Here is an 18,686-nt window from a genome sequence, read left to right on the forward strand (position 1 = left end):
TCCCATGTATCGTTATCGCTTCAACCGAGATAACCCCCTTCTAACTGATCCCCATACAAACTTCAGAAATGGTTAACTTCGATACACTATTCAGCAGGATTAGCCTGCGCCAAGGACTGGAAGTTATCCAAATTATTGACCAACTTCCAGTACATTTTTTTTCCTACTTCCACAAGTGAGCATGTTTTCACCAGCCAATTGGTACGGAATTTCACTGTTTTTATAGGCCAGTTCGCCTTTCTTGTTCAATTCTAGCTATAACACTTTTCTGAGAACAGTGTAAGCTTTTCCTCAATGTTCTTTTAAAGTCTTCAATATCTATGTTGGGCAATCGCTTTGTTACCATAATCGGTTTACGCCGATGCAAATAATTCAAGTGCTTTTCTAATAAAACTCGGTAAGACCCCTGAATCAAAAAAAGCCAATGGCTTCTCCTCAACCGACCGTCTGTGTCTGGTATGTATCAATTAAATTCCGTTATTGTATTCAGAAACCAGATCAATCAGTCTTTTCCCCCTCAATGCCATAGTATCTACCAACAAAACCTTACTTTCATCAAGATGCCAATTAACCAACCCAGTAACAATTTCACTCTCTGCATACACCTCTCAAATTCAAAACAAACACCGCACAAACTTCACTACACAGCAACGACAAAACAAAGCACACAGACATGCACAACAGCACACAACGTCTTCGACAGCATTTCTTCCGATTTCCCCTCATGCCCGGAATCTACTTTGACTCATCGCTGTCCTTTACTCACCATATTTACCTTACGTCTCGCTGTTGTTGCTACCACCTCTTCAATATCCATAAAGTCCGTTCTCTCACATTCCATGCTTCCTCCGTTATCTTTTGTCGCCTTTTCTACTGTTCTCTCTTTTTCGGTCTCCCTGCCTCCCATCGTGCTCCCCTTAAATCCCTCTACCACTCTGCCATCCGTACACTTGGTCTTCTTGCTCCCCATGATTCCATCTCCAACCCACTTTCCAACCTTGGCCGGCTTCCGTTCCATTCCCAACTTAAGTTTCACTTCCTTTGTCTTGTCTTTAAAACTCTTCATGACCTTGCCCCTCCTTACCTCTCTTCTCTCATTCTATACACCCTCTTGCTCCCTTTGTTCTGCAGATCTCTTCTTACTTTCAACCCCCCCACCTTGCGCCTCCTCTCGTTCCCGCTCCTTTCAGCTCCTTGCCCCCCTACATTGGAACTCCCTTCCTTGCACTATCCGCTCCACTTCCACCTATTCCTCCTTCCGTTCCTCCTTGAAAGCACTCCTTCTCCACTCCCCTCCCCGACACCTTTTCTCTCTCCTTTCAATACCCTCTTCCTCGTCCCTCTATCTTACACGTCTCCCCCATGATCTCCATCCTCCCTCCTAACTCCCACCACTCCCTACGCTTTCTCCCTTTTTTCCGTCCCCTCCCCTCCATCATTCTTCCTCCTCCTCCTCCTCCAATGCAAATTGTTCCACATGCTGTTTTTCTGGTTTGTCTCAAATGTACTGTTATTGCTTCTATGTTACATATTTAATGTTCCTGTGTTGTTAAACTGTAAAGCACTTTGGATTAAAGAGCTATATAAACAATAAAATACAAATAACACCTCAAGCCCAGCCAACGGAATTCCGGGCTGAGGCCGCCAACAGCACATCACTGCTCATCCCAATAAACTGCCCCTCCCACCCCTACCTTTCTTTCAGAGCCGCCAGAGGACCACTACGGTGGTGATCGTGCGCGGTACAAATATCCTTTAACATTAACATGAAAACAAACTTTAAATAGTGCACACAATCGTTGATGATCACTGGGGGTTCCCTTACTTGCTCCCAGATTGTACCCAACCTACTGACAAGGCTTTCCATACTACAATGAAATAAAAGCATGAATAGTTGGTTCCATTCTGCTATTGCTAGGATTAGATCTCTGAAGGTATTTAACTGAAGATTCTAGGGATGGATTATTCGTTGCTAGCCTCACAGAACGCTTTTACCTATTATGAGTGGTTGCACATACATTGGAGCAGGCACGATTACAGGCTAGTAGACACCAAAATGAGATCAATGGAAAGCTTGGAATTAATTGTAAGCACTAGCATTGCTATGAACATAATCCATTTAATTGTTTGATTACTTGTCACATTATAGAAGGCAACCAGTCATATGCAAACAGTCTTGGTCCTCTAGACCAAATCCCCCATGAACAGGAATACATGCATTCCTGTACATGTATCTGGCCTCGCGTGCCACCAATTAGGCGTAGCAATGGTGTGCAGCAAGTTAATTACCACTGGTTTCATCTGGAAAATTGCTCCTCTGGTGCCATTAATAATGGAGCACAGCTCTTGCCAAGAACCTGGTCTAGATAGGTCATGAGATTGTTTTGCTGTCTTGCCACCCATCACTATAGGACATGCAAACCTTCAGCTAAATCAAGCTTCATTGTCACTGGAATTAAGAAATCTACCAATACGGGCACATTTGGGTACAGCCCACATAAGTGGAAGGGGAAGAGGGCCTTGAGGCAGGATACAAGTTGCAATGTGCATGTAGAGTGATGGAGAGTGAAGATGGGGACATCAGACATCACGAAAATAAAATAATAAAGGGCTTGAAACTCCTAATATCGGTTTAGATTGTACATCTGGATTGTCCATGGGCAACTACACAAACAGTACAATAAAGTTCTGGATTGCTGAAGGGAAACTCACAATGGTTAAGAAAGCAACGTAGTTAAGACTGTCTTTACGGACCAAGATGCCCTAGTCCACCACTCCCCTTTGCCAGCAAAGCACCAAAAATGGAAAATAATCTTTCAGAACTTCTTCACCTACTAACGCTGGTATCAACACAGCATACTCGAAAGAGGGGAGAAGAGGAGCTGGAGTAGATTGGGAAAGGCATAACAATCATGAATGTAAGGAGAGAAATGTCATTGAAGTTTGAATGAAGTGAATAAAAAGTGCAAATAGGCAAAATTAATCTGGAAGGTAGATAACTTAACCTTGACCAAATAAAAGTTCAGCACAGCAAAAACATGGAAGCTTTTTGCTATGCAAAAATGCAGGAGTGCCATAAATGAATCCTCCCACCACACTCTCTGTAGAGAGGGGGAGAAGGAGCTGGAGTGCAGATACATACCTGCATTTCAAAGTGTAGATATTTCCGACAAACTTCACCAAGGATGTCTGTGGGGGCCTGGGGACCAGGGATGGTACCGGCCTTACTTTCTGAGGGGTCTGGCGTACTTCCTCCACCTTCGGCTGAAATTCACTAGCCTCCTCGTCCCGGGAGTGCCGAGTCTCCGGCGGTCTGGCCGGTCTGCGTTCAAACTCTGGAAACACAAGTGTGCCGTGTAAGGTCAAATCTACCAGCAGGACCAACCAGCCATCTTTTGTTTAAAGAAATATTCTTTACGTGTTATCTGTACGGCCCCCGCACCCACTCCACCCTCTGTGCCCTGCATCTCGCCAGTCCATTTACTTCAGGGACATCAACCATGTGTACATTTGTCCAGCTTGCCATCTCTGTGGAATAAACCGCAGGATTAGGATGGAAGCAAAAGTATCCCTAGTGAAATACACTGGGCTGTTTGCAAGGAGGTATGTGATTGGATAGTGCCAAAAATAAGCTTGCTTCTTAACAAATAGGTCGATAACCAACAGCCACTTCAAACCAAGCTCAGACAGCAGTAAATGGTGCATATGTTGGCCAATTTCAGTAAACCCACCAGCGGCATGCCAAAAGCAGGAAAACTAGTCATTTTAATGTTTGCTAGGGGAAAATCTAAGAGCACTAAGTGATAGTTAATGTTCCAGTATAGATTATGAAGGATCAAAGCACGCACATATAAATGCGACATGGAAATAAAGGAACAGGGCAAGGTAAACGGATCTCTGGTAGAGTAACTCTTCGTGACCATGATTATCAACAGAAAAGCAGCATAAAAAAGTAAAGTGCCACAGTTCTTAACAGCTGTCACTAAGGTGGAGCAGCGAGACAAGGAAAGACAGAAAATCAGACTAGAAAAGTGAATAGACGCCATAATTGGGAAAGGAAAATCTTCATTCCATCAATTAAATGAAAACATGTTTGAAATGGCACACAGACAAATCAAAGTGAATGAGGTAATGATGGGGAGTGGAAAGGACGGGATAAATTACTATTCTTAATTCTCCATCTTCTGCATCTTTCAGAGTATCATATGCTTCAGCCATTTCGATATATAAAATTTATTGTATACAACACCACAGTACAATCACTAGCCTTGTGCACAGTAGGGGCAGGGTGCAGGGTTCGATGTCAAGCTACAAGCAACACAGAAGCACTTGCCCCCATTTGGGAACGAAGGGCTGTGCATGACAAGATGATTAAAGTGACTGCGCACCAAACCTTGAACACTAATGTATAGGTGCACTTCTACACCCACAACCATGAAAGTTGGTAAACACAACAGTATTGGCCATTGCTGCCTGCCACTAATTGTTCCTTATGCCTTTATATTTATCAAACCAGTAGTAAGATGTGAACATAGCTCAGCAAGATAATCGCACAGGTTTACTTATAAAAGCACACATTACAAAATAAAAATACATGACAACATGTAAATTCTTATACCAACATGTGAAGGCAAAAGAATATCATTGTCGCTTATAGTTTACCATTCAGGATGTGAAAATGCAAGTCCAAGAATGCAAGATAATGCCAACCTGAAAAATCTAGCTAACCCCACTGTACTTTGTCATTTAAGATAAACACAGCTATGGAGATTCTTTGCAACAAACCTCCAGCTCATAGTTATTCAGGATGTTGAAAACTTCGTTTAGTGACATAAAGCAACTTTATTTTATTTTTTTAATTCAATTTTATTAATTTTCAATGACAACAAAGAGCTTGTTCAAACCAACAACTTTGGGCACATGCCCTCATACGGAAGTCCCAGTTCCTGGCTGTATTTCTCCCCTCCACCCCACTACCCCCAAATCCATCGTCTCGGGACACAGGATCGCTTGTCTGTAATGGAACTTCTTTGGGCAGCTCAAACCGGGCCGAAGTCCGTCGGTGGTAGGCCGACTCCCTTGTTTCAAGGGCAATATGTTCTAGGCTTGGGCAGGTTTTTAGGGCCGGGTCGAGGGCCCATGGGATCTTCAGGGAGTGTCCTCAGTGTTGCCAAACGCCTCCAGAAACTGTAGCCAATCAGTCTGTGAGCTAGAGCCCTGCATCGCTGCCGCTAGTCTTTCCATGAAGTAAATGTCCTTAGCCACGGCTACCCATTTTCTCCTCGTGGGGAGGGCAGCCCTCTTCCAAGTTCTCGCCCGAGCTTCCCTTGCTGCCAATAATAGTGAGTGTGTCAAGTCTGGGAGCTTTTCCCAGTGGTCATCCCTTTGTTGCAGCCCGAATATTAGCAAGATTGGGTCTTGTGGGTAAACCCCCTCCCCCACCTTCTTCATCCAACTGAGGACTTCAGTCCAGTATGCTTGGACGTTTTTGCACGTCCACCACATGTGCCAATAATTTGCATTTCCCCACAACCGTGCCAGCACACAGGGATGAAATCAGGGAACATCCTGGAGAGTTTGATTGGGTCATACTGCCACCTGTGGAGGAGTTTAATGGCATGTGTCTTATATTGGCAAGAGATCGAAGTCTTGAATGCCCTGCTGCAGTGTCGCCCCCAGAGGTTATCTCCAATTCTGAAGCTCAGGTCACTCTCCCATTTTCTTCTAAGGCTTTTTGTTGTTCCCTCCCGGGTGGTCATGAGCGCCCCGTAGAGGAGGGATACGAGACCCTTCATTTCTACGTGGGTGTCCAGAATTCTTTCGACTGGGGAGAGCTTTCTTTGTATACATGGCTTTAGTTTAGGCTTCATCAAGACTCCCTTGAGCCGTAGGTATAGGAGCGGGGAGAGAGTGCCAATTCCCAATGCCTCTTCAACTACCTGAATAGTTATGGCCGTTTCCTCTCACAAGCTGGCCGACCCTAGAGTCCAGTGTCAAACCAGGGTTTGTAATGTTCGAGGCCCAGGATTTTCTGACACTGGCGTGGACCAGACATGGCTCAGTGGGGAGGGCCATGTGGTTACTTTATCTCGATTGCCCTTCCCTGCTAGCGCTTTCCACATGGTGCCTAGTATTGGGTGGTTGTTGATTCTTTTTCAATGGAACCCATAACCATTCTCCTACTGTGGCATCTTTATGGCGTTTATCCTTCCCATCCAAGATATTTGCCCCTTCCCCCAGCCCTCCATGTCCCTGAGTAGTTTGTCAAACAATGGACGGTAGTTAGCCTGATTCAGGTCTTCATTGGGTCCGACGATGTTGATCCCAAGGTATTTTATCCCTTTGGTGCAAATCTGCAGGCCCAGGGGGGGTCAGTTCCTCCAGATTCCTCTCTGTATCTGGGGCGAACAGACAAATCATTGATTTGCCCATATTCACCCTGAAACTTTATTTATGTTAGGCAGAATCCTGTGCAGTGCCCTTAGGGACAACTACACACAATTAAGACTACAGGTGGTGATACAAGTTTTACCTTTGGTACAAACCTGTACTACTATGTCATAGTGGTAGCAGTGGCGGAGCAGCCAGGCTTATCTCAAGAGTATATGAGCAGTAGCAAAGATTACACAAAGGGACCACAATTACTGTGACTCAAGCAAACACTGACTCAAGGTTTCAGGTAGAAAAATATAAGTACATTTATTTTTAAACCATTTGTTGTAAACACGACACTTCTATTAGATTTAAAACCACACGAAAAATATACTACAACTAACCAATTCACTTTGTACAGTAAGTCTCAAGGTAAGTACCCTGTGTTTGAATGGACCGGTGTTACGAACAAAACATGTTACCGCGAATAAGATTGCAATCACTTTTTGACAGTTCGGTCTAATAACTAAACGCGTATCCGTGACATGAAATGCTACCGGGGCAGAAACACACTTAGCACCTGAGATACCCAGAGGGAGTTGGAGGCAAAAATCACAGGCAATATTTTGGTTAGGCAGACAGAATCGAGAAACACTCAGAGACAGGAGTTCAAAGAGACAAAGGGTCGGAGCCAAGGTTAAGTGACACCGGGGACCTGTTGCCGAAGATTACACAGTCAGACAGTTCACGATTCAACGTAGCCAAGAGTACTTTGATATTGTCAATGTTCGGAAGCAAAAGTTATAAGGAGCGAAGACAAGGGCGAGCCTAGGGAATGAAGAAAAAGGGATTCACCTGGTTTCCTCAACAGAACACAGTACCTTGTACCAATGGTGCAGCTGGTGCCCTGGCAGTTGTTCCTATTGGTTTCCCACAGACCCACGATTCCTGGAGCTTCGTCGAGAAGGAGGACGTCTGAAGGGGGTCTGCACCACACAGGGATGAGGCTGGCAGCAGCGACACGGAATAAAAGGTGCGCTCCTTAAAAACAGGAGAGGCTCTTCAGGTGGCTATCCGGACCACTACAGCAGTGTGCAGCGATTTCGACCACGGAAGAGGATCCTCTGGCTGTAGAAGATGAGCTGGTTATTCCCACCAAGCTCAAGGGAAGAAGACTCCGGACTGGATCATCCGAGTCGTTGAAGGGCAGATGGCTCAGGACTGCAGCAGGGCTTCACCGGGACGGGGTAGTTGCAGCAGCTGTCGTTCCCTTCGGTTCCTTGTAGTTCCAGTGGCAACTCTCTGACTTCTAGCCCAAGTGACCTGCCTTTTATGCGAAAAAACACCCATTCACACAGCCTGGCTGTCAATCACCCAGCAGAGAGGTTGCCCAGCCCCCACAACTACCCTGGCCAATCATGACAAAGTGCGACTTGGCTTTCCTAGGATACCCTGACTACACCCCTCCTTCACATTCAGCCCACCTAGACACCCAGGCGCCTTGCGGAGGGCTTCTGGGCAGAAGCCCGCCAAAAGACAGTGAAAAAAGAAGGCGAACCTAGTTTTCCGCGCAAAGTAAAACACAAGGAGGACTTTAACAAAAAGAAATGGCGACTAAGGAACAAGTTACTTACCTGTAACTGTTGTTCTCCAGCGTGGGTCTGGCATGGATTCACATGCTCATGAATATTCCCCGTCGTCAGGCTGGGAATCCTCGGTAAAGAAAAAACCAGTATCAGTTTCGTTTCTGATCTGTCTTTCGTAGTAATAACCAATCACTGGTCTCTGCGTCATACTGACCACAGCCAATGACTGCCCTCTACCTAAGCACCGCCTCTGGCAGCCATCTTCAGATTTGGAAGCACGTGAAGTGGCAGTATGACCAAGTGAAGAGCCGCAGAGGGGTAGGCGGGAGGGTTCGCATGTGAATCCATGCCAGACCCACGCTGGAGAACAACAGTTACAGGTAAGTAACTTGTTCCTTCTCCAGCATGGGGTCTGGCATGGATTCACATGCTCATGAATAAAGAATACATAGCAGTACACACATGCACAACCACGGGAGGTGGCAAAGGCTCAACATTAAGCATCACATCAACTCAACATTAAGCATCTTACCTCCTCACCAGGCTCACCTCAGGCGAACAGGTTGCGCAGCACTGCTTGGCCGACCCTGGACTCCTCCCTGGAATCCCGGTCGACGCAGTAGAATTTCGTGAAGGTGTGCGTCGACCTCCACGTAGCAGCCCTGCATATGTCCAGCAGGGGCACACCAGATAGGAACGCCGTGGTAGCTGCGATCGCTCTGGTGGAATGGGCTCTCGGACGGCCAGGCAGCGGTCGGTTTGCCAACCGGTGACAGTACATGATACAGCCGGAGAGCCATCTGGAGATGGAAGCCTTCGAGAGAGCCTTCCCCTGATTGACAGGTCCAAAGTTCACAAAGAGTTGTGACGTCTTCCGAAAACCTTTCGTGCGGTCCACGTAGAACTTCAGCGCTCTAGCTACATCCAGCGAGTGCAAAGTCCTCTCAGCCGGCGACGAAGGCGACGGGAAGAACACAGGTAACACCAAGGGTTCGTTGAGATGAAAGTCCGACGGTACCTTGGGCATGAAGGAGGGGTGCGTCCTGAGCACTACCCTCCTGTCGTGGAAAGTCAAGTACGGGGCCTTGCAGGAAAGGGCCTGGATCTCTCCCACTCGTCGTGCGGAGGTGATGGCCACGAGAAAAGCTGTTTTCCACGATAGAAACTTCAACGGGGCCGAGTGCAGAGGCTCGAACGGAGGTCCCATAAGTTTGGTCAGCACCACGTTGAGCTCCCACGCCGGGGCCGGAGCCTTCACCGGCGGGAACGATCTGAACAGTCCCTTCATGAACTCTTTCACCAGACGATGAGACCACAAGGACGTCCGGCCCGTGGTTCTGGTGTATCGGGAGATCGCAGCAAGATGAATCTTGATGGACGCGTGTGCCAGACCAGCTTTGGCCAGCGTCAGCAGGTACGGCAGCACTTGGGGAGCCGTAATCCGTAGAGGGTTAATCTTCTGTGCGTGGCACCAGACAGAAAACCTCTTCCATTTGTGTCCGTAGCATTTAAGAGTCGAGGACGCCCTGGCCTTTGCAAGAACCTCTCTGCAATCGGCCGGTATGTCGTATCCTCCAAACTCTAGCGCTGCAGGAGCCAGGCCTGCAAGTTCAGCGACTTCGGGTCGTGGTGGAGGATGGCGCCTCCTTCCCTGGAGAGTAGATCCGCGTCCGCCGGCAGCTTGATTGGCGGGGACGCCGACAAGTCCAGAAGGTCCGGGAACCATATCTGCCTCGGCCACGCAGGTGCGACGAGGATCATCCTGCACCGTGACCTCTTGAGCTGGTTGACGAGCCGGATTAGCAGAGGCAAGGGAGGGAACGCGTAGAGGAACAGGCCCTCCCAGGGGAACGAGAAAGCATCGCCCATGCTCCTCGTCTGGGGAAACCTGCTGGCGAACCTCCGGCACTTGGTGTTCGTCGCCGTCGCGAACAGGTCGATCTGGGGTGTGCCCCACCGTCGGAAGAGGCGATCCACCAGATCCTGCCGTAGTTCCCACTCGTGGCACGAGCGCAGCTCCCTGCTGAGTGAGTCGGCGATGGTGTTTTTTATCCCTGCCAGATGAAACGGCACCAGAAGAATCCCTTGGGCGACGGCCCAATGCCACAGGTCCTGCGCCTCCTTGGACAGCGCTGGGGACCTGGTTCCGCCCTGTTTCCTGATGTAAAACATGGTGGTGGTGTTGTCGGTGAAGATCCTCACCACCTTGCCCTTGAGGGACGGAAGGAAGGACCTGAGGGCCCAAAACACTGCACGGAGCTCCAGGACGTTGATATGCAGGGACTTCTCCGTCGGGAGCCAGAGTCCCCTTGCGTGCAGATTTTCGGTGTGCGCTCCCCACCCTTCTAGGGAGGCATCCGTGGTCACAGTCACCTGGTGGGCTGGGGTCTGGAAGTCCATGCCCGCCGTCAGATGCGCGCGGGTGCCCCACCACCGTATCGCTCGTCGGAAACTCTCGTCGAGCTTGATCCTTTCCTCGAAGCTGCCCGTCGTCTGGATCCAGCGCGCATCCAGGAACTCTTGCAACGGGCGCATCCGGAGCCTGCACATGGGAATGAGGTAGATGCAGGAAGACATCATCCCGAGGAGGGACATGATGGACCTCACCTTGGCCGCGTCGGCCACCAACATCCGTTGCACCTTGCCCAGGATGGTCCTGGTCCTCTCCTCCGACGGGGAGGCCAGAAGGGACACTGTGTCGAGCCTCGCTCCCAGAAACAGTGCGACTTGCGCGGGCACCAGGTGGGATTTGGCGTAGTTCACGGAGAATCCCAGGTCCGTGAGGAGTTGGACGGTCCTTGCCGTGTGGACCACGGCGAGCTCCCTCGTCTTGGCGCGGAAGAGCCAGTCGTCCAGGTAGGGGTAGACGTGAATCCCCTCGCGGCGCAGCTGCGCCGCCACCGGTGCGAGGCACTTGGTGAAAACCCTGGGTGCCGACCGCAGTCCGAAGGGAAGGGCTTTGAACTGGTAATGACGCCCTTGGACCACGAATCTGAGGAATTTTCGGTGCCCCTTTAGGATGGGAATGTGGAAGTAGGCATCCTCCAAATCCAACGACGATAGGAAGTCTCCTTCCTCCAGCTGACCCAGGACGTGCTGGAGGGTGACCATCCGGAACTTCTGCGCCTTGATGAACTTGTTCAGGCGTCGCAGGTCCAGGATGGGGCGCCATCCTCCCGTCTTCTTCTTCACGAGGAAGTAACGCGAGTAGACTCCGGAGCCCCGAAGCCTCTTTGGGACGAGTTCGATGGCGCCCTTTCTGAGCATCGCCTTTACCTCCAGGAGAAGTTGAGGGACGTGAAGTTCTTTCCTGGCCACGGGGGGGACGCGCGGGCACCTTCTTTGAAACTCGAGCGCGTGGCCCCGGGCCAGGGCGTCCAGCACCCAACGGTCGGTGGAGATGGACTCCCACACGCTGACGAAGCCCGCCAGCCGGCCTCCCACCGGGGTGCTTCGGTGGGGGCCCGACCCCACGGCCGGTTCAATCCTGCTTGGACGCGGCCTTGCCGCCTTGGCCTCCTTGGCGACGACGGCGGGGTCCGCCAGACTTGCCTCGTCCTCTGTAGGCCTCTTGCGACGACGAGCGGGCCGCTTGACGGTAGGAAGCGAAACCGCTGCCGGAACCTTTGGAGGCGCCCTTGCCTCCGCCGCTCCGAAAGGGCGTCCGCCGTTGCTGCAGTACTCCAAGGGCCCGGGCCGTCTCAGTATCCGCCTTGATGGCCTGAAGGGAATCGTCCACTGTCTTCCCAAACAGGTTGTTCCCGTCGAAGGGCATGTCCAGGACCCTGGTCTGGACGTCCTGCCGAAAGTCCGTAGCCTTGAGCCATCCGCGACGTCGAAGGCAAACGCTGTTGCCCATCTGGCGGAACCCGGTGTCGGCGATGTCCGTCGCCACGGTGATGGAGTGGTCCGAGGCCACCTCACCTTCCTGCAGGATCTCAAGGGCCTCCGCCCTCTTGTCGTCCGGCAGAAAATCCAGCAGGGGAGCTATCTTGTACCAGAGTTCCCTGTCGTAGCGGGCCACGATAGCCAAGGCGTTGGCCGCTTTAATCGTCGTCGCCGCCGACGAGATGACTCTGCGCCCCATGGCATCCAATTTCTTTCCCTCGCCGTCCGGCGGGGAAGTCGACGTGGAGGCCGCACCCCCCCCCGCTTTCTTCCTGGCTGCCGCGGAGACGACGGAGTCCGGGGTAGGCTGCGCCCGGAGGCATAGGGGGGCCGAGTCCGGGACCCGGTACTTTTTCTCGTACCGGTCTCTTTTCGCTGGCGTCGTGGAAGGGTTCTTGAGGAGGGAAAGGCCCTCATCCCAAATGTCGTCCAACAGAGGCACTGCGAGGACCGTCTTCCTCTTGGTCTCGCGCCGTTGGTAAAGGAAGCCTTCCTTTTTCTTCTCCTCAGGGCAGAGTTGGAAAAGCTCGGATGCCCTGGCGATCATTGAGTGGAACGATCCAATCTCGTCGGGCGGAGAAGCCCTGGTGGGAGGCGACGACGGAAAATCCTCGTCGTATGCCTCGTCGTCCGTACCCGTCGCTGCCGTGTCAGTCCCTGTATCATCCCCTCGGGTGGACGGGGAGGAGGGCTGGACGGGGCGCGACGGTTGAAAAGGAGGCGGTGGATGAATCCTTCTTTTCTTGGTAGGGGGAACACCAGAAGGTCCCGGTTCTGGATCCCCCGACGGGAGAGGTTCCTCCGTCGGTAACGGTAGTCTCGTCCTTATCTCGGAGCATAAGGACTGTATAGCCAACAAAATGGCCGCTGAGTTGTCTTGCGGCGCTGGCAGAGGGGAATCCGACGGGCGAGCAGGGGCCCCGTCGGTATCCTCGACGATGTCGTCGTCGTCACCTGCGTCGGGGCCCATTCCGACGGGCTGGTCTTGTTCCACGCCTAGGCCGTGGCTTAAGACCTCGATCAGTTCCTCTTCTGAGGTTGAGGCCGAATCTACGCCGACGCCCTGCCCCCCCTTCTTCCCCACGGAGGGTTTCACGGGGGTCCTATCGATGGGCACGAAAGAAGACTCCCTCCGAGGAGGCAGGGAGATTCTGGGCCCCGAGGCCGCCACCACTGGTGCAGCCTCCACAGGCTGGGCCAGGGCCGCCGCGACCGTTTCGATAGAGGGCTTGGTCGAATGGATCAAGGCCTTCACCACCTTAGGTGCGCTCACCGCCTTATCCTTGAGGGAGGGGGCACTGCCACGCTCCTCCTCTGCCTTAGAGCTCGACCGGGGTCTCTCCAGGAGCTTCGCCGGGTGCTCGGCCTTCCTCTTACCCGACCCAGAGCGTTGGCTCGTGGTTGATGGTGCCGGGGAGGGTGCGCCCTGCCTGGCGCCCGTAGAGCCCGACCGTTCGGCGCTCCCGGTGCCAGCGGACTCGCGGTGCTTGGCCTTATGTTGGGCCCCCGTCGCCGGGGCGCCCTCAAAGGTCTTAGAAGACCGCTCAGATTTCTTCTTCTTCTCGCCAGACGGGCTCTTACCCTCCAGCCAGCTGGCGAGACGTTGATGGCGGTCCTTCATGGTCCGTTCCGACATGTTGCCGCAAAACGCACAGTCCTTCTCCACGTGCGTCTTGTCCCCATGAAGGCAGTAAAGGCAGAAAGAGTGTTCGTCCTCCTTGAAGACGTTCTGCAGCTGGCATCCAGGGCAGGCCCTGAACAGCTTTCCGGGCGTCGAGCTTCCCTTCTCCTGGGCCATCTCCGAGACCGGGCCTGAGAAGCTTCTGGAGTCCTCCGAAGCGTAGCTCGACGAAATCTTCACCCTTGAGGGGCACAGATGAATCCGACACGGGTCCCCGTTGATCGGATGTAGGATCGGTGGAGCTTGAGGCTCTTTTGACCGAAAGAATCGAAGTTTTTGTGAAAAAGCGCGAAAAAATAGCACTAACGCTCGAGAGCAATAGCACGAGGATCCCAACACATGAACGTGCGGTAAAAATCTGAAGATGGCTGCCAGAGGCGGTGCTTAGGTAGAGGGCAGTCATTGGCTGTGGTCAGTATGACGCAGAGACCAGTGATTGGTTATTACTACGAAAGACAGATCAGAAACGAAACTGATACTGGTTTTTTCTTTACCGAGGATTCCCAGCCTGACGACGGGGAATATTCATGAGCATGTGAATCCATGCCAGACCCCATGCTGGAGAAACCCAACCGGCGCCAAAAGAAAGACGATTTGGTCAAGCGGGTTTATGTTCGAGGCTAATATAATAGCCAAGAACAGTACCACGTTTATCTAATATAATCGCGGTAGAAAAGTTAGGGTAGATACCACTGCTACCAGCCAAGTCTAAATGTTAAGAGCGAAACAATGCTCTAGGAGGTACAGATAAAAAGGGATACCAGTTAACCCTGTCCAGTACTCCATGGAAGATGGGGTGTACTGGATCTGTGGTAGATTGACTAAGTAAAGTTAATGGAAACTTTACCCTTTTCTAGGGGACAGTAGTCGCCTCAGAAATGGAGTCGAGGGAAGTCTCAAAGACAACCCTGTGCCACGGCACTGAAGGTGCTGTGTGACAAACGCAAAGAAGGGGGCTACTGAAGTGGTGTACTTCAGAGTCCACAATCACAAAAACAGATGGAAACACAGCAACACACAGGTAAGAGTGGGGGAGAAGCTCTCACTCTTACCAGGTGGAAAAAAAATAAACTCCAGAAGTCCAGCAAAGCTGCTGGGAGGCTCACTAGGTGAGGAAAATTAGCCATAAATGAGAATTCTCCCTAACAATTTTTTTGCATGCCAAGATAGTCATTGTGGATATAAACACATCTTTAAATGGGTGCGTTCTGTTGCTCACATAAACCATCAAAGATTTGCAAATTAAGTGCTTTGCGAGCTCTACTCTTCGAGTTGGAAATGTTCGATCAATGCATTTGAAAGGCTCCGACACTGAAAAGAAATGCATTTGCTACCCGAGCACCTGAATGATCTGCAGAGCCACGGATGTTGTGCGTGTGCCTCACTAAAGAAAAAGCGTCCTGGACGCATTTCAGTCTTTGGACAGTTCAACTTAGGTGTGATCCACTTTATTCACTCAAACAAAATTTTCTTTAATTCAATTTCTAAAGTGTCGTTTTAAAAAATGTTCATGTATGAACTATGGACAAGATTGGTATCGCGTGATGCCAATATTGCATAAAGTGTTTCTCATCGGATTGACTAACAGTCTATGGCCCCCTTTCCTCCATCCTGTATGGGCGTCCCACGTCCCTTCCAAGGGACGGGAACAGAACCTTTTTCACCACAAAAACAACATCTGGTGCCTCCCTGCTTGTTGACGTGGTACATGCTGGTTGAGTTGTCTATCTGGATGAGGACAACCTTGCCCCTGAGAAGTGATGGGGATGCTCCGAGTGCTAGCCAGATGGCATTCAGCTCTAACCAATTTATGTGGTATTCCTGCTCCTGTTGGGTCCAGGTGCCGTGGACCGAGAGATCGTCCAGGGTTGCACCCCAACCCTCGAGCCAGGAGTCTGGTGATGGTGGCCTGCGGGGTGGGCGGCCGAAAGGTCTTGCCTGTCCGTAGGTTGGCGTGTCGGGGTCCTATTCCTCATCAGTGTCCACCAGGGTGTCTGGCTGGTTTGGAGCGGGTGGAGGAGTGCTGGGCGCTGAGGGACCGGAGCTGGAGGCTGCAGCAGAGACTGGTGTGGAACTGCCTGAACTGTGGGAGGGGGAGCCGGAATCGAAGGAGCCGGCAAAGGCAGCAGGGGCCAGAGGGAGCATGTCCCTGATCACTTCCCAAGGATAGCCCCCATCTGAGGAGATCTCATGAGAGTGAGGAACTTTTCAAAGAACCTCTCCTCACAGGCCAGCAGGTGATGTTCACGGGGTAGTGGGCGGCTGCTGGGGCATGTGCCTACTCTGTCTAGCCGGTTGCGGGGCAAACATGCCCTGCGATGCTAATGGATAAGCTGTAGGCCACAAACCTAGTTGACACCACTCCCACCTTATGACTTGTTCTCCCACCTGCTCTGCTCCAAGGGGCAGTATCGGACGAGCAGCACTTTTATCTGGCGTGGCGGCCATCTTGTCGAGCTGAGTGCCACGTGCCTAAGTCGTGGTATTTGGCTCACTGGGCCCGGGCTGCTCCAGGACTCTTGGCGGTGGTGCATGAGACCTGCCCTGCACCTCAGGATGGGGCCTGGTAGGCGTTTTGCCCTAGGCAATATCGCCGGTAGTGCTGCATGCAGGCACCCCCTCGGACATCTGGCCAGTAGTAGGGCGAAGGCCCTCAGGTGTACACCCGGTAAAAGAAACGTGCGGTCCCTCAGCACTGTCCCCGGAAGGATCCAATGACCCCTAGGCCTAGCGACCAGTAGCTGGAATAGCCTTGGTACCAGTGCTGGTGCGAGACCCTGAAAGGATCCTCCTGCTTGGTGTTTTCCTTTGGAAGGAGTCACCCTTGCAGGTGCGATGGAAAAAAGCAACCCTACCTTGGGCCTTGACTTATGTCCGAAGTCCTTCAAGTCCTCTGGAGGCAACTTCTCTAAGAGCTCCCTCCGCCTAGCTAGCCTATTCTTTAGAACACGCCGTGTAAGCACATTGCACGCGGTCCAACCCTCCCAGCTGTGGTTGGGTCCAATGCAGCAGAGGCAAAGAGCTTGGGAGTCAGACATAGGGAACAGCCCCTCGCAGGCTGGACACCTGCTGAAGCCCACTGAAGTCGACATGCGCCGGGGAGGAACGTGGTGCCAGATGACAGAGTACTTGATTGATTAAAAGAAGGCAAAAAGACAGAAGAAAGTATCTGGGGAAGAGTGCGTGGTATTACAAGGCCGAAGCCAAACCCAGGAGTGCTGGTGAAATTGGCCTGTTTCATTCGACGCGGAAAAGGGGATTGGCGCCAGAGGGTGGAATCAGGGGAGCGCATGCTCTCAGGGCCACGTGCCTCTAAATATAAAGGGGAAGAAGGTTTTTTCTGGTGAAAAAGGCCTGTTTCCCTTCCCTAGCGAGAGACGCCGATGCAGTATGGAGGAAAGGGGATAGGACGCAGGAGTAAGATGTGCACAGAACTCCAGGTTGCTGCTTTACAAATGGAATCAAAAGGAACATTTGCAATGAATGCTATGGTAGCCCCTGTGCCACAAGTAGAGTGTGCTCTAGGCGTGAAGGAACAAGTTACTTACCTGTAACTGTTGTTCTCCAGCATGGGTCTGGCATGGATTCACATGCTCATGAATATTCCCCGTCGTCAGGCTGGGAATCCTCGGTAAAGAAAAAACCAGTATCAGTTTCGTTTCTGATCTGTCTTTTGTAGTAGTAACCAATCACTGATCTCTGCGTCATACTGACCACAGCCAATGACTGCCCTCTACCTAAGCCCCGCCTCTGGCAGCCATCCTCACATTTGGTAGCACGTGAAGTAGCAGTATGACCAAGTGAAGAGCCGCAGAGGGGTAGGCGGGAGGGTTCGCATGTGAATCCATGCCAGACCCATGCTGGAGAACAACAGTTACAGGTAAGTAACTTGTTCCTTCCCCAGCATGGGGTCTGGCATGGATTCACATGCTAATGAATAAAGAATACATAGCAGTACACACATGCACAACCACGGGAGGTGGCAAAGGCTCAACATTAAGCATTACATCAAACTCAACATTAAGCAAATCTTACCTCCTCACCAGGCTCACCTTAGGCGAACAGGTTGCGTAGCACTGCTTGGCCGACCCTGGACTCCTCCCTGGAATCCCGATCGACGCAGTAGAATTTCGTGAAGGTGTGCGTCGACCTCCACGTAGCAGCCCTGCAGATGTCCAGCAATGGCACACCAGATAGGAACGCCGTGGTAGCTGCGATCGCTCTGGTAGAATGGGCTCTCGGACGGCCAGGCAGCATTCGGTTTGCCAACCGATGACAGTACATGATACAGCCGGAGAGCCATCTGGAAATGGAAGCCTTCGAGAGAGCTTTCCCCTGATTGACAGGTCCAAAGTTCACAAAGAGTTGTGACGTCTTCCGAAAACCCTTCGTGCGGTCCACGTAGAACTTCAGCGCTCTAGCCACATCCAGCGAGTGCAAAGTCCTTTCAGCCGGCGACGGGAAGAAAACAGGCAACACCAAGGGTTCGTTGAGGTGGAAGTCCGACGGCACCTTGGGCATGAAGGAGGGTTGCGTCCTGAGCACTACCCTCGTATCGTGAAAAGTGAAGTACGGGGCCTTGCAGGAAAGGGCCTGGATCTCTCCCACCCGTCGTGCGGAGGTGATGGCCACAAGAAACGATGTTTTCCACGACAAGAACTTCAACGGAGCCGAGTGCAGAGGCTCGAACGGAGGTCCCATGAGCTTGGTCAGCACCACGTTGAGCTCCCACGCCGGGGCCGGTGCCTTCACCGGCGGGACCGATCTGAACAGGCCCTTCATGAACTCTTTCACCAGACGATGAGACCTCAAGGACGTCCGCCCCGAGGTTCTGGTGTATCGGGAGATCGCAGCAAGATGAATCTTGATGGACGCGTGCGCCAGTCCAGCCTTGGCCAGCGTCAGTAGGTACGGCAGTACTTGGGGAGCCGTAATCCGTAGAGGGTTAATCTTCTGTGCGTGGCACCAGACAGAGAACCTCTTCCATTTGTGTCCGTAGCATTTAAGAGTTGAGGACGCCCTGGCCTTTGCAAGAACCTCTCTGCAGTCGGCCGCTATGTCGTATCCTCCAAACTCTAACGCTGCAGGAGCCAGGTCTGCAAGTTCAGCGACTTCGGGTTGTGATGGAGGATGGCGCCTCCTTCCCTGGAGAGAAGATC

The 18,686-nt window shown here is 51.8% G+C and overlaps 1 protein-coding gene across 10 annotated transcripts in view; it reads right to left on the reverse strand.

Annotated features, from left to right (window-relative positions):
• Positions 1-18,686, reverse strand: part of WIZ (WIZ zinc finger) — a 1,545,343-nt gene that overhangs the window by 122,015 nt on the left and 1,404,642 nt on the right. For 9 of the 10 annotated variants that reach the window (XM_069603913.1, XM_069603910.1, XM_069603912.1 and 6 more), the window contains one exon: positions 3,143-3,335. The exons of the other annotated variant lie outside the window; for it this stretch is intronic. In XM_069603913.1, the coding sequence (XP_069460014.1) occupies positions 3,143-3,335 (193 nt within the window). The remainder of the gene's footprint in view (positions 1-3,142; positions 3,336-18,686) is intronic. 10 annotated transcript variants of the gene reach the window in all.

Source organism: Ambystoma mexicanum, chromosome 3q (assembly GCF_040938575.1).
Source record: "Ambystoma mexicanum isolate Mex_15411 chromosome 3q, UKY_AmexF1_1, whole genome shotgun sequence".
In the NCBI taxonomy this organism is placed as follows: domain Eukaryota; kingdom Metazoa; phylum Chordata; class Amphibia; order Caudata; family Ambystomatidae; genus Ambystoma; species Ambystoma mexicanum.